This window comes from Lagopus muta, chromosome 4, assembly GCF_023343835.1.
Source record: "Lagopus muta isolate bLagMut1 chromosome 4, bLagMut1 primary, whole genome shotgun sequence".
NCBI classification, from domain to species: domain Eukaryota; kingdom Metazoa; phylum Chordata; class Aves; order Galliformes; family Phasianidae; genus Lagopus; species Lagopus muta.
The window spans coordinates 65,684,922-65,705,541 of record NC_064436.1 but is presented as its reverse complement, the minus strand read 5'-3'; the positions used below and the strand labels follow the sequence as shown (position 1 = coordinate 65,705,541).

Here is a 20,620-nt window from a genome sequence, read left to right as displayed (position 1 = left end):
TCTCCAGTCACTACAGGAGAGGAAGGACTGAGGTGGGATATGTTAAAAAACCATCAGTGGGTAGGAGCAACATTTTTCAGGCACTGGAAGGGGAAGGTAAGAATATTACTTCAGTTTGGTCAGCAAGGGTGACCTGTGTGCATGAGGTGAGGAAGAGTTTTTAGCACTGGTTCATTTGGGTGAGGTGTGAAGATCAGCAAAGCACACAAGGAAGACTTGGACAAGGAATGACTTGGTGGTTTGGGCAGAGTGACCGAGAGTCAAACTTGTACTGTAGAGAAGGAACAATTTGGCAGTGGTTTGAGTATGAGGATGGAAGAAAATAACTACGTTGCATGGGAAACTTGGATGATGGGGAAGAGAGAAGTATTGTCTTCAGCAGGGAGAGGAGCTGTGGAATTGACCAGTGTTAGATCAGTTGTACTCCAGCCTGATCCAAAGCCCAGTGAAGCCAGTAACCTCAAGAGATGCTGGAAGAAGCCCGGGGCAGGTGTTTGTCTCCATAAACCCGAGTGCAGTTTACAGAAATACCCAAATGCCTTTTATCTTCAGTTTGTATGGTGTGCACAGAGAGCCTCCAAGCCACACAGTAAGCTACAGCAATGGCAGGCTGGGATCCAGCATTCCTTAAAATAGCTTTCAGTCTGGTAAACCACAACAGTTATAAATGTCCATATATGCACACAGCATGCTACAAAGCAAATCAGTAAAACTCTCAATCTCCAATTTAGGCAGAGCGCATCATCTCATTAACAGTCCTTTGCATATGCAAAAGCATTGCACAGTTTCCTTCCCTTGCAGGAACTGTTTCCAGTGCTTGTTGTCTGCAACTGGTCCGAGTGGTCATGTAAACCATTTGCATCTTCACCATCCAGTCACTGTCTGCTACCAGCACAAACTGGAAATGAATATCAATCATTCAGTGATTATTTGCAGGAAATAAAAGCATGAGAGAGCAGCCTGCCTGAGCTGAGAAGGAAGGATAGAAATGTGGTACTCTTTATAACTGGAACCGAAAATATGATTCATGTGTTTTTATGAAATATTGTGAAGCTCTTTTGTGAGCACTAATTCTTTGGCTTAGCTCCTGCTGCCATTGAACTCAAAGGGAATATTTCTTACTAGCTTCAGTGAGAACAGGATCAAGCCATTGTCTGTGTGTTTTTCCTTGCCTTAACTGGTGTTGCTGTTTGTTAAGATATTTCAAGGCTGAACAATGTGTTTGATATCCCAGAATCTTTCTGAGCACTCCTAGCTAATCCCTGCATCCAGCACAGCCCCTGTGGGTGTGAAATAGGCTCTGAGCTGGCTGTTTCCAGCCGAGCCTTTTGAAGCCTCTGTAAAATACTGACTCTTCTCATTTACTAGCTGCTTTTCTGAAGTCTGCTTTGTGCTTTGGGTTTTGCTACGCTATGCTACAGTAAGCATGCTGAATAGTGGGCAGATTGTCTTCGGTCACTGCTCTGGAAATCAAGATGTGTGCTGGCTCACTTAATTTCTTCACAAATACCTTCTTGAGCTACGGGAAGTACAATGCTGCACCATATCCCAGAGTGTTAATTTTTAATGTCGTATGCATTTAATGGACTCGACTGTAATTATGAGTCCCACGGCACCACAAATGCTACTGGCAGAGTGGAAAAGACCACTGCAGGTCCATGTGGCTCCACAATTAGGAATGGAGGCATTGATCATTTCCACTCCCAAGAGCAGCAGAACGGGATGTATGAATTTAAAACAAAAGCTCCAATGGAAAGAAAGGTATCTGCAAGGCAATAAGCATTCCCCTGCAGTCTATTAAATTCAGACTTTGCAGCATCATCCTGCTGCATTAAATAAAACTGAAACCTGGGCAGGGCAAAGTGGTTTTGACAAGCCTATGCCTATGTCCAGAATAATCTAAGTGAATAAGCAGCCAGGCAGCAATGCAGACAGGAGTTAGTACAGAAATTTCTCAGTGTTGTTCTTTTTTTTTCTACATGGTGTTATTTTTAAGTTAAGAATCCTTATTTCTTTCTTACATGAAACCTCGACGCTGACAGCACTCTTTTCAGACTTAGAGCTGGAAGGAAACTGTCTGAAAGAGAGGAGGTCTGGATTTTTAGGGCAGATCCCATTGGTGTATCTGGTTGGGCAAATTCTTTCTTGTACAATGAGCCCAAGTGGACTTCACAGAGCAGCACAGGACTCTTCCTTTGGCAGATTTAATATAGGATAAGGCTGCAGCATTCAAACCCTCAGATTTCAACCCTTGGATGCTGCTTGCCTTCTATCAGCTTGTCAGAGTTTTGAATGAAGGTGGAAGGGATTTGAGATAAATGATTTTCATTTTGTCCTGCCTCTGAAAACCATACTCATATATCCCTGGTGTTACACTGGATTATTTTGAAATCAGGTATTTCATTTCCTTTTTAAGGTGTAGTCATCTTTTGTTGTGTAACTCATAATGTACAGCTATGGAAACCATTCTAAAAGGAAAGACAAACTGAATACCTGAATTACACGGATGGCAATGATTTCTCTGAATGCAATGGTATAAAATCAGTCCTGTACTGGACTTGGTGCACTCAAGCTTAAATCAGATCCTAATATTTTTGCTTGTGCAAGAAATAGATATAACAAGTCAAAAATATTAATACTTCTCTGTGACAGGAAATTAAATTGATTTGTTTGTTTGTTTTCCAGGCTTATATTTGGCACTCTTTACCCAGCATATTATTCTTACAAAGCCGTGAAATCGAAGGACATCAAAGAATATGTGAGTAACAAGATTTGTGGCTGTGCTGCAGGATTTGTTTTCTAAAATTGCTCCTCACCAGGTTATAAAGGTGTCACCTGTATTCTCATACAGCAGGACAAGGGGATGTCTGCCCTGAAGGTGGACTGGCTGAGTGCTAGGCACAAGTCTCAGATAAGACAACTTAGGTTCCTGCTTCTGGCTCCCCTGTGGAGCCAGCCTGCCCTTTGACAAATGCATGCTATTCCTCTGGTTCTGTGAGCTATATACAACAGACTTAAAAGGTGTTTGGCACCCAGAGCCTTGCATGCTTTCCTTTGTTTCTGAAGAGCAGCCTAAATCAAAGCCTTTTCAAAAAGCCTTGAAGCTTTAGCTGCTCATTCTAAACAAGGATCAGAAGAGGCAACTTGAAGAGCCTGCAACTGAATCCACAGAGACATGGATAGAAACATCATTCCTTATGGAGTGACCTATTTACAGACAGATCTGGCAACTGGCTGTGCTATTTTGTCTTTTACTGACAAATACCTTCATGGACCCAGTTTCTAAACAGAGATGGGCCCATTAGGGAAAGTGAAATGTGGGAGAATTGAAACCACTTGGACGCTGTGGGGTCCTGTAGGATTTATAGTGCCCCGCACAACGTAAGCTCTGTTAAGTTTGCTGAACCCAGCTCAGCCTCCTGATCTTGCCTCTTCAATCCTCTCAGCATCTCAAGGATGACAAGGCTGTTTTCTCCTCTGGGTTGCAGCCTTGATGGCTATCCTATTAAGTCCTTTGAGCGAGCTCAAACTGGGCTCACAGTGGCTGCTTAGATTTTTTCCCTTTATCATCTCCATTAGATAATGGTTGTGGATATTTTGAGAACATTGTTACGGAACACATCAGGTGTTGCCTTTCAACCCTTACACTGCTGTGCTGATTCTCAAGGTTTGTGTACCCCTTGCTTGGAGGTGCTGATGGATAGTAGCAGCCCATCAGTGTCTACCACTGATAAATTGCAGTTCCACCTTTTTTTCTGGATTTTTTTTTAGTTGATTCTTCAATTCCTATTAGAAATTCAGTTGTGAAAGAGGGACTCGCATCAGATGTGGGGTCATGACCCAAATGTGGAAACAGCTGCTCTGCACTTAACGTTGTTTTTCAGTGTATCACACCAGTTGTAGAGATATGGTAGTTAGGGGTTTAATTACAAAAAAAAAAAAAAGCTGTTTACATTGACACAGCCCTTCACGTACTGGTCTAAAATTATATCACCGTAGTTTATTTTTGTTCTTCTCAGTAATAGTCATTTTGATAAATGTTGTTTTAGGCTGATTGAGGTCCATCCCCACCAGATCTTGGTTTATGTTTAGAATTTTTGCTGGCAGTAATGGCTAACTGACAGAACTGTGCTAGCAGCAAGGCTCTGAGCGAGCTGCAGTTATGTAAAAGCTCTGGCAGAAGCTGCCTTGGGAAGGCAGTCCTCCCATGCCTTTAGCAGTGGCACTTTACACTAAGTATAAAAACAAATCTAAGTGCTGGGGGAGCACAGCTGGGCACCTGGTGCTCAGGGGGATAATTTCAGTACTTGTGGGCAGATGGAGGAGCACTACAGGCTCTGTCCCCGCTTCACTGGGGAGAGGATGGAGCAAGGCATTTCGAGCTGGTGAGTTTCAGCCTAATTGGCACCTCCACTGTTCTTCCACTGCAGCACCAGGTGTGGATGTCCCTCTTGTGCTGCCTTCTTTGCGGCCTTCCCTCATTCTATTGCAGCCCTAAATAACACCTCCAACTCATCTATCTATACCTATGCCATGCTTTTTAATTTGGAGATGCAGACTCCTAAAGCTTTTTGAGCTTTCAGTTTTACAGTTTGTCTTTGGGGGAAAAAAAACAGTATTGAGAGAGAGCAAAAAGTTGCCTTCTCACCTCCAGTGCTTGGAAATTATTCCTCACTGCTTGATAAATGTTACTGGAGGTGCTGGTGGCAAGTGGCAGGTAATGGTATTTCTCCTCAGCCCAAGAAGAGCCAATACCACATACATCAGAATGGCTTAGCTGTGCCTTTTAAATACATTTATTGATCACTGACAAAACCCCACAGATTCATGAATTGTTTGAGACACTACAGTTTCCCTGACCAAATCTCAGTTCCCCATGAGACCTCTTCCATGTCTGTCACTGTCTCCTCAAAGGAGATAATCCATAAAACACCCACCAGTCCATAATGCATTTACCATAGATAAGCACAGTGACAGCACAGCACGTGCTTTTGCACCCAGTGTGAAGTAAAATGCTCTCACCTAAGCCCTCAGAAGGGATTGTGAGCTAGTTCACTTGCCCTTGCCCCTGCAGTAGGCTCAGGGGTGTATGTGGGCAGGCACTGTTGCTGATGCGTGCTAACTCAGCTCAGTTCCTGAGCCCTGGGTCACTGCACATTGCACATTACCTATCTGTCTTTTCCTGAATAGTTTCCCCTGCCTGTATGTATTATGTAAGTACATTTTGTCTTAATTGCAATTCCGTCCCCACCCTAGTATTAACCTTGTCTACCAAGATGAGCCAAATGAAATTTTTAATACCCTGTGATAAGGCTGTGGCCCTTTCCTGGCCAGTAGAGCTTCCCCCATGGGAATGGCAAATCAAGCTGTCCTCCTTGTCCCTACACCAACTCTAGATCCTTCCTTCCTTGAGGGTTTGTGTGGAAATCTGCTGTGTGCTATGTACTGAGGTGGGGGGGAGTCCTGGCATCTTCAAGTTGTTACTGATTGTTCAATACGTAAGTGGGGAAAGCCTTTTTTCTATGAGAGTCTCTGCACACGTGCCTGTATGAGATTACTTGAGTTCTTGGGGGGAAAATGCCTGTTGCTGAAAGCTACTGCTTTCTTTTACCAGGTCAAATGGATGATGTACTGGATAATATTTGCGCTCTTCACGACAGCAGAGACGTTCACGGATATCTTTCTTTGTTGGTGAGCATCAGTTGAGAACAGACTGTTGAACTGAAATGGAAATAAAATCAAAATGTCTGTAGGGGAAATAACAGGGCCCAAGTGTGCGCTCTCTTGAATACAGGATTAGCACCTTCAGATGCATAGGGATGTTTAGTGTGGAGGAGCCATGCTTCCTTTCTCAGTGCTGTCATAAGGAAAGGAAGAGAGAAGAACTGCTCAGTGGTATCTCAGTAAGAAATCACCACAGGAGTCTCTGTCCCCTGCCTGTAAGAAATAGGGCTCTGTCAGATGCATATCTGTCAGATGCACATCTGATAGCTGATTTCTATGCTTACAGAGGTTGGCACATAAAAATAGTATCTTTAGCTACAGGCACAGTTCTAGGCTTAGATAGTTGTGCTAACTACACTGACTCTGTGGATCAGGCAGAAACAGCCCTGCAGCACAGAACTTAGTTTCTAGGTTGCTGCCTGGGTCATGTTTCTTCAGACATCTTGCCTATTTCTTCCTGGGTGGAATGGAGTTACAGTTTGATGGAGGACAGTGACAGTCTGAACTGTGGAAGGCTCACTGATGCCAGTGGAAGGATTCCTGGCAGGCTGTCAGGGCTTGAGTGCATGAATGCCTAATCATCAGATTCAATTATTTAAATTGGGATGCTCAAGTTTGAAAATACTTGATTTCTTGCCCGTTTTATTACGGCTTCGTCTTAAGTAGTGAATACCAGTGAGTTCGATAGACTTGAGACTGAAGATTTAACTATAGAGCACGGCCCTGACCTCTTCAGATTGCATGCCTCTAGTGGGTCCTCCAGACAAAGGGAGTCGGGTTATTTGTCAGCATGTCAGATCTGTTGAAGAGGAGATAAAAGACATTATTGTCTCTTTATCTAATTTGCATGCAAATCTACTTTCACTGTCCTCATCTGGAGAGATTTCCATGTTGTTTTCTTTTGGAGGATGTGCTATTTGGATCTCCCTGTAGGAATAGCACAGGGCTTGTCATTTCCACAGAACCTATGAAATCAAGTATGCTGCAGAGAGCCTCAGTGAGGTGGAAGATCAATTTGCCAGATCCGTGCTCACAGTATCTCAGGGCACAGACCATCTCAGGGACCCTAAATGCTGTACAGCCCAACTGGCTTGGTGATGGCCAAGGGGGGAATCAGAAGGCATAAAAGTGCAAGAACTTGTAAGCTGGGACAAGGGCTGTTTAAGAAGAAAGAAGAAGGAAAAAAAGATTAAAAGAATAAAAATGCCCAAGTGATTCACAGTGGTTGCTCACCACCAGCTCAATGAGTCTCCAAGTAACCTCCTGCAGTTTAATTGCTGAGCGTTATGACATATAATATGAAACATTTCTTTGGTCAGGTGGGTCAGCAGAGAAAAGATGCAGAAAAGTACTTGATTCAGTGTAAGAACTGCTTGGGAGCAGCTAAAATGTTGGTAGGGCAGAGTTAATAGCAGTATTTTCATCATATATCCAAAATGGCACCCTGCCAGCTACTTTGAAGGAAATTAACTCTATTCCAGCTGAAACCAGAGCAGAAAGGCAAAGAAAAGCAAAGAGATGAAAGATGCATAAGTATATTGATGATATACTGACTTGTTGGTTTGCTGTTCACTCATAAGGACAGTAAATGCAATTAAGGCAGCATTTGTGCTCATTGTGTGCACACAGCTCCTCTTATCACACAACAGACCATCATTTTCCAGACCATTAAATAACAGCTCTGATACTTGAGTAAAGATTTACACATGCCTAGTTGCAGTGTGTGTGCAGGTAAGTTAATGTCTTTGGTCTTTGGATTCTTTGGTAAACAGAAGCCTTAAACCGAGCCAGCCAGTATGCTGAGCGTCTCTGATTAAGAGCAGTCACCAAAGTGAGAGTAGCCATTAATAGCTCTTTTTCTTCTAGGTTTCCATTCTACTATGAACTCAAAATAGCTTTTGTAGCTTGGCTGCTGTCTCCATACACTAAAGGCTCCAGCCTCTTGTACAGGAAATTTGTTCACCCAACTCTATCTTCAAAAGAAAAGGTAATCACAGGTGCCTGGGTGGAACAGATCTACTCTGTGTTTGCTCTGGTCTTCATACCACTCGTTTTCGTTGAAGGACTGAGATTTCCTTATTTTCTTCCTTTGTCAGTTGATCCTCTCTTTTTGGTTGATGTGTTTTCGTTTTTTAGTGGTGGTTGTTTTTCTAAATACTGGCATCTGTTCAGCTCACTCATGTATATTAGCTCATGTTTGTGCACTTGAGAAGTTGGGAGGGAGGGGATAATAATACCTCCAGAGCTGTTCTGCACGTACTAGCTGAGTATAGCTGGAGTGCTGTGTTGTGGCTGGATGTAATGATTAGAGAAACATGGTCTGACAGCCAGGGCTCCTTAACTTCATACCCAGCTCTGTGCAGCAATGAGACAAATAGTCCAACCTGTCTGAAAGGGACGTAGCAAGCACTTGCCTGACTGGGAGAGGTGCAGAATGTTGAAGACATGTAGCGTGTTGAGGTCTCGGCTAAGAAATGTCCTGCTGAAGTTTATGATGTTAATTTCAGAGGAGACATTACAGCTTGAATTGCTTGCCTGCCTGGGAGACTACCATGGCTGTGAATGGGACATTGTCAGGCAGATCCATCTGGCTTGTATGAATACGTGGGCTAAGAATAGCTATCAGTCACATATCAACATACAAGCTACTAAGAAGTGAATAACTGTTTCCCACGTTGCCAGCCATGGCAGTGAAAGATCTCTATTTAAGCCACAGGCAGTGCATGAACAATTGTGTCTCAGTGCTGTCCAAGGGAAACAGTGAGGATCAGTTCCCTTTTTGTTTCCTGGGAAATTCTGTTTATGCTTCTCACAAGTAGTGCTAATGCATTTTGGGTTACCACCTCTCATCTGGAATGAAAACAGGAATCACTAAGAACCCAACAGCTTCCTACAGTCTCCAGCTCCTACTAACCCAGTATATCCAGTAGCTAATTGCTGGAAGTTGTTGTCATCCGTTATCATCTAAGTCCCGGTGTCCTGGGGGAAGAGAGCACAAGGACAGGAACTTTCCCTGCATATTGTGCAATGTTAAAATCCAGACCCTCTAGGCCTATAAGTTCCATGGGCATTTTGGAGATGGACACTGCAGTGGTATGCACAGATACCTCAGATACTTTTGAGAGGACCAGTACTGGACCCAGGGCAGTAGAACTGCAGCTGACCAGCATCATACTGCCATTTCTTTTTCACTACGCAGCAGTCCAGTTTGTCTTTGGAGTCCATAGACTGCTAATGGCTTCTGACACATTCTTTCCAGGTAGATGTGTCTGCCTTGCTTCCAGCACCTATCATGGTGATTGCTCTGTGCAAGTATGTTCCAAATTTGGATCTCAGTCTTCCATTCATGGAATAAAGAGATCCCAAAAGCTGACTCCCTGCTGACTAGCTGACTATTGACTACTAGCTGACTGCTGCTCCCCTGCAAATCTTCCCCATTTGCAAATGAACTTCTCCACTGAAGTACAGGGGAAAGGGAGCATGTCTACTTCCACAAAGTTTGCCAAGTTTGAGGCTGAGAACGCTGAACTTATCACTCTTTTGGGGTTTTTTTGTTTGTTTTATTGTCTGCTGTGACAGGAGATCGATGACTGCCTCGTCCAGGCGAAAGACCGGAGCTACGATGCCCTCGTGCACTTTGGGAAGCGGGGCCTGAACGTCGCGGCCACAGCAGCTGTCATGGCAGCTTCCAAGGTAAAGGTGGGGGTCAGGGTGGTGATATTAGCATCTCATCCATATCCATTGCCACCTACAGCCACGGTGTGGAGGGGGAGACATACCAGGGGTAGGGATTCTCTCACTGGTTTTCATCATACCTCCCAGTTTGCTTCCTATTCACCAGCCACAGATGTGCCTCTTGGGATGAAGACAGTAAATGTGGTGCTTGGAGAACCTGTATGAGGTTGTAAATGCAGCATGAAAACTAGGGTCTGCTTCAAGCCTCTTTTTTTTTTTTTATTTTCCATGCCATTCAGTACCCTGGTGACAACATTAGCAGTGCTGTTCATCACAGCCTGCGCTCTTTGTTCTCTCTATCAAAGTGAGGGCATGAATGATGCTAACACGAACACAGCACCCTAGCTAGGAAGTAGTTTTCTGTCAGTACCTTGCTGGTGAAATGAAAGGCCCAGCTTGTTATCTGTTGTGCTGCATTCTTGAGAAGTCTAGTGACCTCTAGTCCAGATACTAACAGAAAGTACCTGTGACTAGAAGTTCAGGAAGGCTGAAAATTTGTCTGACAGATTTACGCATAACATACCTGGTGTGTAATTCTCTGGGGACGTGCTTATGTGAGAGTGAATGGGAAGTGACATTAGTTGCTTTTGGGGAATGAGTAGATGCTGGAGGAGTGGTCTTATCTGAGGAGGTGTGTCCTGTACTCCAATCCTGGCTTAGAGCCAGGACCAGAAAATAGCTGTTATCTGTTTCTTTGCATGAAAGGTGCAAGAACTTGATAACTGGGTATTGTGGTTCTGCTCTCTGGCAATGGATTACCACGGCTTAGGATAGATGTGCATAGCAACAATACTCTTGTGAAACAAGACTTGTCTAAAAAATGCAGCTTGCATGCAGCCAAATACAGTGTTTCTCACAGAAGGGTAACGGAAACATATGAGCAAGATGGATGCTGGCATTAGGAAAAACGCATGAATGGGAGTTGAAGGAAATTATTTTCCTCTGCCAAATGCTTTTCATATGACCCTAGGCACATCATTTAGCATATCCTGGCCTTATCTCCTGTAAAAATGAATAATTCATCCTTGGGAGGCCAAATATGGTATAGGCCATTAAGCAAGTGGAATTGAAGAAGATGTTATGTAAGTGTGAGCCCCTGAGATGTGTCATATACACACAGAGTGACAAGGATACGCAAAAACTGTTCCAAAAAAAGGCCAAAAATTACCTCCTGTTCCACTGCCAAGCATTGGGCAGACTATGGCTGTCAGCCCAGCTCAGTTCTACTGGTACACTGCTCTACTGCTCTTAAGATTCTCACTGCCTTGAAATACAGCTCTAGTGGCAGCAGGAAACCAGGCAGAATGGAGAAGACAAGGAAAGTACTGCTTTGTTTCAGATAATGAAGCTTCACTTTCATTGCTGGAAGAAACCAACATGTGCTGTGACTTCTGTGGTACTGCTGTATGGAACATCTGCCAGTCAGACTTGAGAGTAAACAGTTAAAATATTGCTTCCTGTGCTGGACCAAGAGAGTCTTTCCTGCATGTTTCTCTGGGGATAGGGAAGTGTTCTGTTAATAGGATGGAGAGGTAGTCATCAGATTGATTGATTTATACAATAATGCAAGGAACATTCATTCCTTTCATTCAACCTTGAGATTTAAGTTACAGCATACTTGAGGAAAAATGTGATTCCTGACTTCTTCACCACTTCAGCATGTAGCCCCTGGCAAGTTGCTTGCTTCTGTGCTCCTCAGGGTGCAGTTTCAGCAGACAGAGTAAGGTGATCTAACAGCCCTCCTTTTCCAAAATGGGGGTGCTGCTCCCACTCCTGTTGGTTTTCTCTGCACCAGCCGTTTGGTTCTCTGCATTAGCTCTAATCCATTTTAATGCAAATTCATAAGGAGAAAGAAAGGGAGCACCATTTTTCTTATCAAGTGGAAGAGTCCACAAGTGTGTCCCATGAGTGCTGGAGCCAACACAAGGGGAGGGACAGAAGTGCATCATGAGGAGTATGGGTGGATGGGGATAAAAACAAGACCTTCCTTTCCTGGTTGTGAGTAGGAGATAGTTCAGCTGTGCTGCTCATGGAACCGCACCCTTAATACCTTTACACTTTCATGGTACAGTAGTTAGGAGTGGTTGAGGCAGTTTCTGTCCCTGCCCTTCTCAGCCTGAAATTTTGGGCAGGGGAAAGTTGAATGGTTGTGACTGTGATTTTCAGCCTGATGTGTTCCACTGTAGGAGGACTGAGCTGCGGTGCCTCCATATTCAGGATGTGAGGTGCAGTGGCTCAGGTGTGATCGTGTTCCTATTTAGCTATCCCTGCTGCAGGGGGAATGGTTTCCAAGAGCTGAACGATGGTGACAGCTTCTGTTGTCCTGGTTTTCAGCCGCTGTTAAATGTATGTCAGCACCCTCACTGGCACACTTGAGAAGGAGGTATAACAGAGGCAGATTATCCTGTGTGAGTGAAGTTTAAGTGATTATATATCTAGAAAACACTTTGAGCTGACAGATGCCAAACCAAACTGCAGTGCTGTCCTCAGAGGAAAGTTTCCAGGGAAGAGAAAAGAGAATAGTAGTTCTAAGCCTTATCCTGACTTTCCCTATGCCAGAGTTTAAGGGTATCCAGCTTGCCTGAGATAAGAGTTGAGTGTAGATTGGAAAGTGAGCTCTGAAGAGGCTCATTGGGTTTCAGCGTTTACCAGGTCTGTTAAAACTGTAACTTACAGAGGTGGCCGTCTATTCAGAGCTATTGAGCACCTGCAGGTGCCATGGAAAATGGGGCTTTTACCAGCAAATGGGAGGATTGCTCTTCTTTTCTTCTTCACTTGGTTTAAAGGATGAGGAAAACATGATTTCCTATTAAGAAATAGACCCTCAGACATTGCAGTGGGAACCTTCTGCTGGCAAATACACAGTGAGATGCTGGGTTAAAAGTGTGCTCCATCTAGACTTGTTTTTCAGTAAATTAGCTTCAATCTAAAGCCTCCTGTACTTGGAGATATGTCTCCCACTGTGCACAGCCCTGTCCTTTCCTGTATTTGTCCCATGGCGTGGGACATCTTGTGCTCCCAGTGGTCCGGATCCATCACGATCTCTTCTCTTTCGTGATCTCTGTGTGAAGCCCATCGTTCTTTTTTTTGTTTTTTTTTTTTTAATCCACAACACAGCACAGTATTGCTGGCTCTCTGATTATGCTTTGTGTCTGACAGGCTGCTACTTAGATGTTTCTCATAGGCTAAGAAGCTGCAAGCTGAGCACAGCCACACACCTTCCTTATCTCTGTTCCCTGACCTCTTTCCCCTTTCTATCTTTCTTAGCCAAGTACAAGCTTCTCTCTCTCCCTCCTCCTGCTCCCCTCCACGGCTCTGTTTTGTTTTGAAGCCACAGTTGTGCTAATGTTGGCACAAACCTGTGCCAGTTCATTTTACAGGCCGAGGAGCTGTCAGTGTCCCAAGTACCCTGAGCCTGCCCAGCTGGCTCACTTGGGTGTTTTCTCTCTCTGAGTAGAGTCTATTTTTGATGCTCTCTAAGCAGACAGGGCATTAGATAGCTGGGTTTATTACCCCTTCTAGGTGCTCAGCACGGATCTTTTCCCTACCCCGAACAGCCTGTGTCCCCTCTAAAGAGCATAATCTTATTTGGGGCTCTGTAATCCTGTCCTCATTGATTGGTCATCTGTCACACACTGTGACTTCAAGTGGGTCAGTGCTAAGTGGTGGGATTAGATGACCAAGCATTAAATCTTGCTGTTCTTTGCATGTTTTTTGTTCCAGTTAGTTCAGCCATTCCCACTCCCAAGGAGCCGTGGGCACTGATCACCTCTTTTCCAGCTCAGCTTGCAGCAGCAGAAGAGAAGCAGAAAAGGAGCCTGATTTGTGTCTAAGTGGCTCGCCTTCCCTCTGCTGTCACTGCAGAAACAGAGCAGCAAGGCTGGGCTGTTATGGGACACAGACAGTGGGGCAGGTGCAAGGCTTTGGCTGGGCAGCAGAGCCATCAGATGGAGGCCTGGGCACAAACAGGCCTTTCATTGGCGGTGCTCTGGTTTCTGATGAGAGCAGCTGAGACACGTGTGTGACTGCAGTGAGGAGTGGTACTGATGGCTTGGAGGCAGCACCAGCCTCTTCTGGCACACCCATAGGAGCAGTTGCTCATCTTCCACCTGTCACCCCAAGCTTTCCACCACCTGCTGCCTTCCTCTGTCCCCAGTTGCTAACTCTCCACTCCTTCCTTCCCTTCTCCGGAGCCTGCTGTGCTCTGCCTTTGCTTCCTCTGTTTCCATAGCCCTTCCATCACCAGTTTTACACTCTTCCAGCTTTTAACTTCTTCCATTCTCCTTAAATCTTCCTCATTTCCCAGATCATATTCTCTTATTCCTCATCCTGAACAAACCAATTCAGCCAAACAGGTCAGTGTAATTTTACCACAAGACAAATCCTGCTCCCAACTACTTAACCACCTCAAATTGCAGTCTCAACTCTGTTCTTCAGAGAAGAGCTGCAGAAAACATCCTGCAGCCATCAGGCCATCACAAGTCCAAGATTTCTAATAACATAACTCCCTTGGTCTTCTGTTTGCACAGCAGCTGATGCTGTTCCTGTTGTGTGCTCCTTGGTGCAGCCTGCCTTCAGGAAAGGGAGTAGGGGGCACAGCACACTGCTGGCAGTGGGCACAGAGCCTTGGCAGGAGATGATGAACGAGGTGGAAGGTGCAGGCATGCATGACTGGTGTCGATGAAAAGACATTTATGCCTAATAAGTATGAGAAACAGTCCAGGAGCCTTTCATGCGTAGTGAAATACGGCTTGCAGTGCTGCCAGAGCTAGCAGTCGTTCTGGATATCTGTTAAAAAGGCCAGACATGCAGATGAAGGGGGAAGCATTCAGTACACACATCCACCTCTTTAGCTGCTGCATCAGCAGTTCCCAAACTGCTTCAGCTCAAGACCACCTGACAGGTCTGGCAACATCACTTCCATTCCCTCTGGGCTCATCACCCCATAGGGGCTGCAGCACTGCTGGGTTAGGTTTCCTGAACCCAGGAAATTTGTTGGAAAGTCTTCCATTTTTTGCTGGATTTTAAGCCAGGAGAAGAAACACCAAAGATCACTTAGATTTTATCCTCACTGGTCAAACAGCATTTTTTCCTTCATTTCAAGTACTTGGCTGATGTAGCCAGTGCAGCTGCCCAGAAATAGAAATATTTAGCTCTCTGATTTCCCATGATGATTGATAGCTATTAATGTTTAGAGTCCAGACTTCTGTGGAAGAAATGGTGCCTTCTGTGGCATGACAGCGGAGACCTGCAGTTTTACTTGAACTGGGAAAGAGTGAGGTGGGGAGCCTCCTTCCCTTATAAAAGGAAGGATAAAGCATCTTTGTAATGACAACGTTGCAGAGAAAGTGTTTCTTTGCTTATCAAATGCATCATAGGACAGTCTGTCCAGTCTATTTAGTGCCATATCTGTAACGGCCATACATAACATGTGCCCTGTTCTTTTATATGGCCAGGAGCTGCAGAAATCAGGAGGGCACCTGTTATTGTATCTCAGAAGGGCTGAGCACATTCCTTATGAACACAGCCTTCTTCAGAAGATCTTCACTTGGGATCCAAAGCCAGCGATCTCTTGGTTGAGCTATATTATCCCAACAAAGGCTTTCTTAGAACATATGTTACCACTAATCACTATTTCATGAATGGTATCTGTTGTGGTGTAATACATTTTTTCAGATTCAAAAAACTGATTTTCCCCCAAATCAACAAAACACAGTCCCTGCTGCAGAGGTACAATCCACCCAGCTGGTTCCAGTTTTTTCATCTCGTTGGCTCTTGCATTAATGTCTCCAGGAGCAGACAATAGCCAGTGAATGCACAGGACAGCAAAACCAAACAATAAAAGTACCCTGAGAGGCTGGGCTGGGAGACACAATTTCATACTGTTCCCAAGAGAGGAAATGGACTGCACAAACAAAAAGGGTGGATGAAATTAAGTTTCCACCATCAACGTTAATGTCAGCTGATTTCCCTTTGAGTCTTCTGTACTGTTTGACCTCTCCAAACTCTGTAGCTCTTCCCATGGCACGCAAGCCATAAAGATATTGTTTATAGGATAGCTGCATTCATGTGGGTTGACAATGGCAGAAGCAACTGCTCCCTTCATTCCGGCCTCTGCTTAGCCCACAGAGCCAATGGTTTTGCTCTTATCAGGGCCTTCTGCAGGCAGGCCGTGTGAGCTTCTTCATGCAAACATGCTTGTTGGTGTAATTCCCCAGTGTTACCCCACTTCTCAGAAGGGCTGGTAATCACTAGGACTAAAATGACTCCTGAGCATCCCTGACCTAATCCTGTGCCTAAACTAGTCACAGGTTAGTCATGTAGTGCAGTCTGTTCTTAATGACTGTCAGTCTGTATTACAGAGGTGGTCAGACACTGGGGGTCTCTCCCGAGGGATGAACCTGTGAAGTGCAAAGAGTGACAGCCTGTTGTGTTGATGATTTGCTTAACTCTTTAAACACACTTGCTAGGTAACACCCTGTCAGCTGGGGTTATGGAGTGTTCTCTCCATCTCTCTGGGAGAGCTGAGGAAGGGAGAATCTACATTCAAAGTTGTAGTTCACAGGTGGGTGCCCCTGCTTTTTATGTGTGTGTGAGTCCCTGTACAACAGTGTCATGCTTATGTCTCACCTTGATTACTTATGCTTCAAATCGACCTTATTCTCAAAGCTTTTATGTTTGTTGCCACATTGGCTCTTTTTTTCCCTTGCTAGGTCTCTCAACTACTTCATTTACACTTGTATTTGGACCAGAAAAAAGGGCAGGTAATCTGCTGAATGCTTCTGCTTACACCTAACTAACATCTGCCTCCTTGCAAAAGACTAGTTTGAGCTATTTTCAGCTGAGATTGGTCTCAGGACAGATGCTGTTTGCTCTGCTTCCAGTAGGTAGATCCTATGTGCTGAGCTTTAAAAGCCTCTCTTTGATCTCACCAGCAAAATGCCTTCCAAGTCCTCTGCTGGCAGTAAGAGACTCCAGCAGTCAGGCAGGGAGCTCTGAATGCAGAAAAACCATCTAACCCAGGTTGTTGCTACTGTGTTGGCCAAGCTGCCATGTCTGTTTTTGTTTTTTTCACTAATGGACAGAGGGAGCCTCGTTCCCATTGCTGTGATCTCATTAGAATGGTTGGGCTTGCAGTGGGGCTAGAGAGACCAGGACTTGGCCCAAAGGTGAAGATGGATTTCTGCAAGCATTTTCTGACAGGGGTGGCTGGGGAAGTCCTGCTGACACTGTAGCAATAACTGATGCCCTAGGAGTATGCACTGCCCCTGGAAGCAAGTGTCTGCAGGATGGAAGCTGTAATATGCATGCAGACGTGTCTGCTGCTGTGTAACAGGAGTTACAGCAAAGAGAGAGGAGAAAATTAACAGGTTTAGTATTGTGCTGGAAGTGCGGTGAGTGTGACTTAGTGTTCCCTTGCCTGTCCATTAACTAATGATCCTAAAACGCAAAAGGCCAGAAGGTGCCATCCTGCATTAACAGAAAGCTTCTCTTACATGACTTGGCAGTTTTTGATTCCTGATTTGTGTCCAGTCACTGTGCTGTTACAGTTTCAGCTGCAAAATTGAGTTTCTAGTTATAAAAGATGTTCTGAAGCCTAAATAATGTCTGCAGAATTCTTTCAGATGGTCTAACTGAAGATATGATGAAATCCAGACGCTGTTATTTGCTTATATTTCGATTATACTTAATGAGACTTTGTTACATATATTGCAGATTTTAAGATTATGTTCGTAACTTTATTTTCCTGGAGACTGTATACAACCACCTACAAATGTAGAAGAATTTTTATGAATGATTCCATAGTATGTAGACTCAATTTTTTCCAACTCTTCAGTCCACCTCCTTTTTAAAACTTGTATTTCCAGTGTGAATGCAGAGATGAACTCTGGAGAGGCAAAGTAATTCTGTTGCATTGCCTTTTAGAGTATCTGTCATGATATTGACTGCAGATTTTGGAAAGGACCAAAATTTCTGATCCTTCCAGGCTATTTTGGTTGGGTGAGTGTTTGTGGCTTGGGCTGTTAACACTGGGTTAATGTTCTTTACTAGGAGGTGATGTTACCATGTGCTTTTTAGTGTTTGTCTTCTGTCCTGTCAGTGCCACTGAGCCCTGTTCCAGTCTGACCCTTCTCTGCTCCTTCCCTGACAAAACAAATGATGAGAAGCATACATTAGCTCCTTGTTCTAAAGCTTTTAGATCATTCTGTGCCATTATATCACAGGTTGCAGTGCAAAAAATAACTTAATTTTCAATGCAAAAGAGTGTATTAGTGTCATCTTCCCTGCCAGGTTGGTCTGAGACATGAATCTCATCTCTAATCTGACTCACATCCACATACAGAAATCACTCTGTGGAATGAAATGCTATTTGGGTTAGCTGGCTGAGCAAAGCAGCTGGGAGGAGGCTAAAAGCTTGAGTTCTGCTGACATTTGAGCTGGTGGTGCAAGAGAAATACAGCACTCGTGGTACAGCAGCTTATCAATTGCTAAGCCCTCAGCTTCGCTTGTCCAGTCATTCTGCAACAGCAAAATATTAGCTAGTGATCTGATTGCTCATAACAAGTTCTTGCTAGGGAGCTGTCTGTTGTAGGCAGACTCTGGGGTAGAATGTCTTGTGTCCCCTTTAATCAGCACCGACAACCGGGCGGCAGTGCGGGAATTTGAAGAGCCACAGAATGGTTTGGGTTGGAAGGGACCTCAAGGATCATCAAATTCCAACCCCCATCACCTGCTCACGTCCAGTTTTTCTGCCACCTACACCCCCGAGTCCCTCTGTGCAGTACTGCTCTCAGTCCATTTATCCCCCTGCTCTGTGCTGATGTTTGAGATTGCCTTGATCATGGTGCCAACCGAGCATGCACAGAGAGGTGTTAAGGCACCAAATGTTCAGTAAACTGAGGAGAAAAACCCTACTGTGGCTTCCTGGCTGCCTCCACCAGGTGACTGCCCTACAAAGAACAGCTCAGTTTTACTGTGCTTAATGGTGTGTGTTTCTACTGATGATGTTTCAGTGCAGCACTGAAGGAGTTATCACCATGTGCTCTTTGGTTCTTGCTGATGTAGAAAAGTGCTGTAGTCTGGGATGAGCAGCCTGTCTGTGGCTGAACTGATAGGCTTTGGAAGTCTGAATCCTGAGAGGGTTTTTCAGCCTGAAGCTCTTTATAAAGAAAAGTTGGTATATTACTGATCCAGCAATTTCCTTGAATGTAGAGACTGAAAGTTGCCACGGCAACTTTGGTTATAAGCACCTTGTGCTGTGTCTAACTACAGTGCCTAAAAGTAAGTTGCTAAGGAAATTATACAGGGTAGAAGCACTGATTTGTCATTACTCTGCTTGTGAAATTTCTGAAGTGATGCTGGTAAATCAGTACTTTTAGGTAACTCAGTACATCAGCATGTCAATGCCATTTCACTAAGGGACAGGCACGGAATGTCTTTGTCTCTTGACTGAGAGCTAGTCTGAAAAGCAACACAAATGGAAGGAGTTTATTTCTTCCTTAAACTTCATGAGAAAAGCACAGGAATAATTATTTGCTTTTAAGAATAACTTTTTATTACATCCAAATTTCAAATGTGCTGTCCTCTGAAAATTCTTAGTGTGACTGAGAACTGCTGGATGAGTATCATCGTAGAGGATTAACTTCAAAAGGAAATTATTTTGATGTGGACCATTTAATTGCAGTTCTGAAACAAGAACCTCATATCATTGAAGAAAAGTACCTACCAGAAAGTTCCTACATCCTCCTCCTCCTCCTTCAGATGTGCCCAAGGCTGCTCCAAGTTCAAATGACTGCGTTGAAGAATCAGAGATGCTCTCCATCACAGTTTCAAATGATCACATTCTGTGCACAGGACCACTCTAAACGGAAGAGCAAAGACAGTAAAATGATGCTTTTAACACTCATTTACATCCTCTCTAGGTTACTGGAGCAGGCAATTTTTTCTTTCCCTGTTGTCCTAATGGTCAAACTTTCATTCATTTTCATTTCATTCAATGAGCCGAGGAGAAGGAATGTTTGAAATGCACTGTCTAATCTAACTTCTGTGTATGTCATTTGCTTGCTTGTTTAACTAGGGACAGGGGGCCCTGTCTGAGAGACTAAGGAGCTTTAGCATGCAGGATCTCTCAACAATTCGTGGTGACAGCAGCAGCACCGTTCCTCCTTCGGTCACTGTACGAACAAGTAGCAAACAGAGCCAGCCAAAAACATCCAGAAGTGCATCGGAAGGCACTGGCAGCTCAGGTAAGTGCCAGCGTTATTTTCAGTGTTGTGTTGTCTGGAATATCACACAGCTTAATGAAGTCATGCAGTTGGCAGGAATATATAGAAACAGACATTGCAGGCAGCACATACCAGAACTCACAGGACACAGACACACTGTTGAGTCTCTTGGCACTTAAAGAGAGAGAACAGTATTGTTTGATGGTTACTGTTCCTGACTGGTACCAAGGACTGGACTTGTGCATGCAGGGAGCCAGTATCAGCCTTCACTAGCTGAAAAATTGGGTTTAGGGCTAAAATCAGTGGTAGGTTTTCAATGAGAGGCACTAATGGTGGGAAACATGGTGGGAATGAAATCCATTCCTGTATACACCATTAACAAATTTTGCTTTCATTTGTGGCAAGTGATCCGAAGGTAGTGTTCATGTTCAGAATAGCAAACTCTTATTCAAACACAAATAAAGAAAACCTTCCAAACCCTCCATCCATCCCATCTCTCTTACTTATTTCATTGAGGTTCCTCACCCTGCTTGTTGCAGAGCCCTTCTCCCCTCACAGCCAATGCAGACAGGCATCACTAAGGGGCTTTTGCACTCACTTTAAATCAAATTAAGTAAAATGAATGGTTCTCATCTCTCCAATCCTTGTGCTGTTTTATGTGGGCACAGTTATGTATGTAGTCAGAATGACTAGAGGGGCAAATTGATCAGTTATAACTAGTGTGTGTGTGTGCATATAGAAGAGTGGGATCTATCAGCCTGTATGAGGCCCTGAGAGCTGCACACCAAGCCTAGGCATAGTCTCACTGCTTCACCTTCTGTGTTTGCTTAGTTGGAATTTTGCGTGAAAGCAAGGGAGAGAAAGAATATGCTGCCCATCAGTATGCCATATGTGCATATAATATATTATATATGGGCATGTGCATAGACAGTTGC

At 44.3% G+C, this 20,620-nt stretch overlaps 1 protein-coding gene across 6 annotated transcripts in view; it reads left to right on the top strand.

Annotated features, from left to right (window-relative positions):
* REEP1 (receptor accessory protein 1) overlaps positions 1-20,620 on the top strand; it is a 60,148-nt gene that overhangs the window by 21,352 nt on the left and 18,176 nt on the right. For 5 of the 6 annotated variants that reach the window (XM_048943595.1, XM_048943597.1, XM_048943594.1 and 2 more), the window contains exons 2-7: positions 2,686-2,758; positions 5,615-5,691; positions 7,591-7,711; positions 9,304-9,417; positions 16,173-16,223; positions 19,538-19,706. In XM_048943595.1, coding sequence (XP_048799552.1) covers positions 2,686-2,758; positions 5,615-5,691; positions 7,591-7,711; positions 9,304-9,417; positions 16,173-16,223; positions 19,538-19,706 — 605 coding nt within the window. The remainder of the gene's footprint in view (positions 1-2,685; positions 2,759-5,614; positions 5,692-7,590; positions 7,712-9,303; positions 9,418-16,172; positions 16,224-19,537; positions 19,707-20,620) is intronic. The other variant, XM_048943596.1, reaches the window with a different exon arrangement.